The sequence below is a fragment of the Hevea brasiliensis genome, chromosome 12, assembly GCF_030052815.1.
Source record: "Hevea brasiliensis isolate MT/VB/25A 57/8 chromosome 12, ASM3005281v1, whole genome shotgun sequence".
NCBI classification, from domain to species: Eukaryota; Viridiplantae; Streptophyta; class Magnoliopsida; order Malpighiales; family Euphorbiaceae; genus Hevea; species Hevea brasiliensis.
This window is the reverse complement of record NC_079504.1, coordinates 70945077-70951667: the sequence shown is the minus strand read 5'-3', so window position 1 is coordinate 70951667 and position 6591 is coordinate 70945077. Positions and strand designations below refer to the sequence as shown.

Sequence of the window (6591 nt, the reverse complement as noted above, 5' to 3'; positions counted from 1 at the left end):
TGCTCTCTGCTACGATTCAAACTTGAAATATTACAGTAAACACCAAAGATTGTGTGCATACCACAAAGTCCATGTAAATAACTCCAATATTCTTAGGTGGTGAAATCCTCTTATACTTCTTTCAAAAAAAAAAAAAACCCTCAGTACTAAAAGAAAAGTGATAGAAAGGTAAGCTTCGGAAATTATGAATAGCAAGGCAAAGAGGATTATATTCCATAAAGCGGTAAAAGAGCAAGCAAGTATGTAGAGCGTGATCCACAGATTCAAATTCCAAATCGCAAACTCAACACACATGATCAATGAGGACATGACCTTTACAAAGAAAAGCCGAAAGAGATTCTCACATGCAAAATCACAAGGTATGCTACTATGCTTATTTGATGTTATATATATATGTCCAAACAATCTATGGAATAAATGTATAACTCTTTATTGTCTTTGGTTCAGTTATTTTTATCCATATAAAAATATCACAACCAAAGCTACAACTAGTGCATGATCTACAGATCCGGGAAATATAGTTAGTCGAAATCTACTCCTTCCAACCAAAATCTGGTGAAGCTTGTACATGAGACTCGTCTGCATAAAATGTTGAAAGAGTACATTTAATATCAGAAACAAACATCAAATCACTAAGCAAGGAGCGAGAGAGAGAGAGAGAGAGAGAGAGAGAGAGAGAATATTGCTAAGGCATGCAACTAGGTTATTATTGGAACAAAAAGATCACAAAGTTGTAAAAGTCATTTTGAATTGAGCTGGATGGTTATTGACTTGGACCAAAAAATTTTAAATGCAAAGTACCCCTACCCTATAAGAAAAGGCTTGGAAAAAAAAATTCCAAATCGAGCAAATCAATAAAAAAAAAGTTTATTGATCGAATCAAATTGGTTTCTAATACAATTTTAAAATTTTTCAGGATTGATCAATGATGATATGTTGCAGATTTTTTTATTTAAAAAAATGGATAGGTTCTAGAAAAAACTTATAATTAAAAAGAAAAGGAAAAGATTAAGTAAGCAAAATGTTTAAATCAAACAACTGATTAAGCAGGTATCTAATATTTTTGGATCCAATACATTTGGATTTTATTAAGAAAAATTGTCTAACAGATGCACATCCAATATGTACTACACCACCCAACAGTAGATAAACAAAGAAATGTGTACATAAGAATGTGCTTTTTCCAAATATCAGAAAGCAATACAATGCTTGTGCTAGAAAGCCTTCCATAAAGCAGTTTTCACCATAACTGGGAAAATTTGTTCTTTCTAGCAAGTTGGCGTTGTTCAGAAAAGCAGCATCTTCAACATGTTTAGATGTCATTAAAAATAGTTTTTTAGGTAAATATGAAATGTTTTAGTCATAAATACTCCAAAACAATGTCACTTTCCAACTGCTTTTTGAAACATCGAAAATGATGCTTTTTGGAGCAGAAAAAAGGTTCCCACTTCAATGCCAAGCATACTATCAGTAGTGGTCAATGACATAAGAAGTAATAAAACACTGGCAGCATGACTAAACGAAGGGGGGAAAAGCATTCAATAAAGAACAGAGCAAGAAAGAGAAGCATCAGTTCAAATACAGCAATGACCAAATATCCCATGGTAAGGGGAACAAATGTGGATTAAGTTGAACATGACAGATGCAAGAAGGGCCCAAGAAAATGGATAGATTGTCTGAAAGCAAATCAGTAAATTGAAATAGATCACATCCGTTGGTTCAAAAAGCATGAATAAAGCACATTTGAGTTATATAAGTATAGAATCCAGTGTCAGCAACTGTAGTATTCTAGCAGTCATTTTACATGGAAGGCACTCTCAATACACATTGTCTAGAGTAGCTGCCACCAATTGTAGCAGAAGTCTCAAAAGAATGAAGCCAAACATTGGTTATGAAGGATGCCTAAAGGCAAAAGGGAAAATCTACACAGAATAATTTTCTGCTGCTGATAATGTCAGTTTCACTCAACTCAGTTGCAACCATAGTGATCATTAAAGTTACCTGGGCTACAATGGAATTGCCTCCATAGATGGTGCAGGATCTCTGGAAGGAGCAACCTTTCACCTTGAAGTCAGAGGTAGATTCTGCTGAATTTTCTCTTACAAGAAAGGCCTCTATCTCACTTCTACTAAACTTGTTCAATGTTCTTTGCACTCTGAATATCATTTTCTTCTCCCCTTCTTCACCTTCCTTAAAAACATGCCAAGATCTATTCTACAACCAGCGAATACATCGAATTACCATATTCTAAAACTAGAAAATTAAAATCTAATAGAAATGGCAAGATTTCTTGCAATCAGAAACAATGAAAGATAATTTTAATCCACCGTTCCTCATCTTTGAGAGTTGCTTCATCTCCATCCCTCAATTTTAGTATTTTGTTTCAATAAAATCACTCAACTTTAATTTAGTTACCAAAATGTCTCTTTGATCAGATTTATCTAGTTTCCTGGTTAGCATGCAAACCTGACAAGGGTATTTTTCATTTGCCATCACTCAACTTTGGGGTTTTTTAAATTTTGCCGCTCCATTTTAATCATTTAATTTTAATTTGAATTACAAATAATAATATTTTATATGTTAAGTTTAAGGATTAAGAAAGACTAATTTTTAATGACATGTGTGTTGAATATTTTTTAAAATTTATAAGATATATACAATATTTATATTTATCATTCAATTAAAAAAATAGTGTTAATGAATTTAATAATACTTAAATTATATTGTTAATTTAGTTTATTGCAAAGTATATTATTTTTTAAACTATTTTGTTAATTTTTTTATAATTTTAATTTTAATTTTATTAATTTAATTAATTTATACAAATCAAAAATCAAAACATGGCAAGATAAGAAAATAGCTTGAAATACCACAAAATTATATATTATACATTCGATAGAGCATATTTATTATCACTTGATATATAGTAAACCATAAAAAATATACTCAACTCAACTAAGCCTTTATCCCAAAAATTTGGGGTCGGCTATATGGATTCTCTTTCTCCACTCTAAACGATTTTGGGTTAAATCCTCAGAAATGTGTAATACTTATGGGTCATGTTGTACTACTCTCCTCCAAGTCAATTTAGATCTACCCTTTTTTTTTTTTTCTTTCTATCATTGAACCTAATGTGCTCTACTTGTTTAACTAAAGCCTCCGTATGTCTATACTTCATATGACCAAACCACCTCAATCTCTCTTCTCTCAACTTATTCTCAATTGGCACCACTCCTACCTTTTCTCTAATACTCTCATTACGGATTTTATCTAGTTTAGTATGTCCACTCATCCACCTTAACATTCTCATATCTGCAACTCTTATCTTAGACGCATACGACTCCTTCAATGCTTAATACTCACTACCATATAACATAACCGGTCGTATGACTGTACAGTAAAATTTTCCTTTCAACTTATTAGGAATCTTGTGATCACGTAAAACTCCCGTGGCACGTATCCACTTCAACTATCCGGCACATATCCACTTCAACCATCCGGCTTTAATCTTATGACTAACATACTCCTCACATCCCCCATCTACTTAAAGGATTGAGCTGAGATATTTAAAGTGATTACTTTGGGACAATACTACTCCATCCAAACTAAATCCTTCCCTGTTACCAGTTTGGCCTTCACTGAACTTGCAATGCGTGTATTCTGTCTTCGTTCTACTTAACTTAAAATTCTTTGACTCTAGAGTACTTCTCCAAGACTCTAGAGTACTTCTCCAAAGCTCTAGAGTACTTCTCCAAAGCTCTAGCTTTCTATTGACTCCTTATCGCGTCTCATCTGTCAGAACAATATCATCCGCAAACATAATGCACCAAGGAATACTCTCTTGTATATGTTTCGCCAATTCATCTAAAACTAATGTAAAAAAGGTAAGGGCTTAAATCATAAAAAATATATACTATATTAAAGATTAAAAATGATTAATAGACTGAGTTATATTATTTATTGATTATATATATTATTGAATTAAATGAAGACAACTAAAAGTTATACTAATCATGTTAAATAGAGGAAAAAAATTCATGCATAAATTAAAGATTAACTTGATATTATAAATATTATAATAATAAAAATTTGAAATTAATTTTATTCCTAATTTTTACCTGTTATATTCAAATTAAAATTAAGTAATTTTCTTACAACAGATTGAATTTAAGAAACAAAATTGAAATAACTCCCAAAATTGAGTGACAGACAGTGTGTGAAAATCACTCTTGTCACATTTACATTTTAACCAAAAAAATTGACTAAATTCGGTCAGAGATTTTTTTTTATGACTAAATTAAAATTGATTGATTTTATTAAATTGAGTGATTTCATAAAAATTACCCAAACAATGACTAACTTAGCTTATATTCTGATCCATTTGAAACATGATGCTATCCAAGAAGGAACATTCATGGAATCAGCAAATGCTTACTGCAAGTAATAAATTTACTGAATATCGCATAAAAAATTCACACATCTTTTGCTAAATTTTTTCCAAGAATTTTTTTTTCTAGAGTTAATACATAGAATTTAAATGATTATTCTAAGATAATCTCTTACAAATAGATTATAAGTAATCATTTATGTGCTGTTTAAAATCTATGCAAGGGGCTTAGAATAATCATTGAGATAAGAGAAAAAGAGTGACTTACATTTAGGCGATACAAGGAAAATAGGGGAATTCCCGATTCATCAAGCAATACCCACTTACGAGATGATGATTTTTTTGAAGAAATCCGATTGACTCTGAAAACTAAATTCCCCAAGGAATCAGCAAACCCAAGTTCACTGGGTGCGAGCCCTGGATGTTTCTTCGACACGAAAAGGTCGACTGGGATTGGCAGAGTAGCCGGATAAACAGGAGGCGACGTAGCCATAAATAGAAGAAGTATTGAAAATATAAGATGCTCGAAACTCAATCGAGGGGCTCCGATCGTTTCGCAAAGAAAGAAAATTTTTCGAGCGGCAATGTTTAAAATTGAGAAGTAGGGGAAAGAGAGAGATGGAATAAGTCGGCGAATTTCCGGCCGGATTGGGGGAACAGATGAGGAGAAGGAATTCTTTGAGATGTTGTTCTTTGCCTTATTTTCTTAGGTAGAGCGCGCGTGATTATCTATTATTTTATTTTAATAATACGATTTAATGTATATTTTTTATATTTTATATTTTTATAATTATATTATAAAATTTTATTAATAGTAAAATTTTTATTTAATCGTAATTTTATTTTAAATATTAACATATTAATTTTTTTTAGTAATTAGTATGATTTGTATTAAATAATATATTATTTAATTCAAAATTTAAAATAATTCTATTAACAAATTTTGTCTATTTACTTTTAATTAGTTGTTATATACCAGGGTAAATAAAATAAAAATATTTAAATAAATAAAACATTCAAAACTTTTATAAATTTTTTTTCTATTTTAGTTAAAATTTTAATTTCATTAATTTAATTTCAAAATTTAACATTAATTTTAATTTTAACAATTAACTTAATTAAATTATTTAATTATAAAAAATAATTCAAATATTTATATACATATCAATTTTAACTATTATTTATAAATTGATAAAAACATTATTTTAATTAATTTTTTTATTGTTTTGAAAGTTATAATACATTAATTTTGATTATATTATTTGTTTATATTTTATATTTAAATATTTGATTTTTTAAATTTTTTTAGCCATTAAAAGTATAAAGAGAAAGAGAGAAAGAAAGAAAAATTAAAAATTAAGATAATAATATTAAATATAGTATTCAATTGTCATATTTTTCTTCAATCGAATGTTTATTAAAATTAATAAAAAATTAAAATTATTGAATAAATTAATAAAATTAAAAAGAGTAGTTAAAATTGATAACAAATGAAAGACTTATAATTATTTTTGTCAATTGATAAGTTCAATTATTTTTAATTAAATTTATTTCTAAAATTGAAAATAATTAAAAAGATTTATAACTAAATTGATAAAATTAAAAATTTTGACTAAAATTAATAATTGACATAAGATTTTAAAATTTTTGTCATTTACCAAAAAAAAATGTGGCAATTTTTAAATAATTATTATCAAAATTTCTTAAATTTTAAATATAATAAATATTTTAAAACATAGATTATTTGAATATACATCTCAATATAATTTTTTAAAAAATAATTCACCCATTCTAATTTAACTATAAATTTAATTAAAAAATATTATTTTGTAAGAAAGTTTTTTTTAAGTATTGGAAAAGGATTTTAGTGATTAAAAATATTATTTAATTAAATGGTTGATTTTATTTTAAGGGTTACTATATATATATATATATATATATATATATATATGTCAAAATAAGAGAACAGACCAAAAGAATTGCACTACGCCTCTTCTCGGGTAAGCAAAGCCAATTGAATCGTGGACCAACCAAGTAAACAGCTTAGCAAAGGGCTCAAATATATGAGTAACTCCCAATTCACGATCCCTAGCCAAATGCGCCAAGCAGTTAATTGCATAATTAGCTTCTCTCAACACTACAATCACTCTAACATACTAATCTCTGCTTAGATAACTCTTTGTAGCTTGCACAAAAGGTTTCAC

At 28.5% G+C, this 6591-nt stretch overlaps 1 protein-coding gene across 1 annotated transcript; it reads right to left on the bottom strand.

Moving 5' to 3' along the window:
- Positions 1–409: 409 nt before the first annotated feature.
- LOC110663083 (protein LURP-one-related 7) lies at positions 410–5112 on the bottom strand. The gene is made up of 3 exons (XM_021822295.2): positions 4656–5112; positions 2002–2214; positions 410–579 (listed from the first exon to the last, which is right to left on the bottom strand). Exons 1-3 carry the CDS (start codon positions 4878–4880, stop codon positions 454–456), a joined length of 564 nt encoding a protein of 187 aa, XP_021677987.1. The 5' UTR covers positions 4881–5112; the 3' UTR covers positions 410–453.
- Between the last annotated feature and the right edge of the window lie 1479 nt (positions 5113–6591).

Coding starts and splice junctions, on each gene's coding strand:
- LOC110663083 (XM_021822295.2), bottom strand. CDS start 4,880: ATGGCTACGTCGCCTCCTGTTTATCCGGCTACTCTGCCAATCCCAGTC. Junction 2,215..4,655: donor TTTCCTTGTATCGCCTAAAT/GTAAGTCACTCT, acceptor CGCTGGTTGTAG/AATAGATCTTGGCATGTTTT. Junction 580..2,001: donor GCAATTCCATTGTAGCCCAG/GTAACTTTAATG, acceptor CATTTTATGCAG/ACGAGTCTCATGTACAAGCT.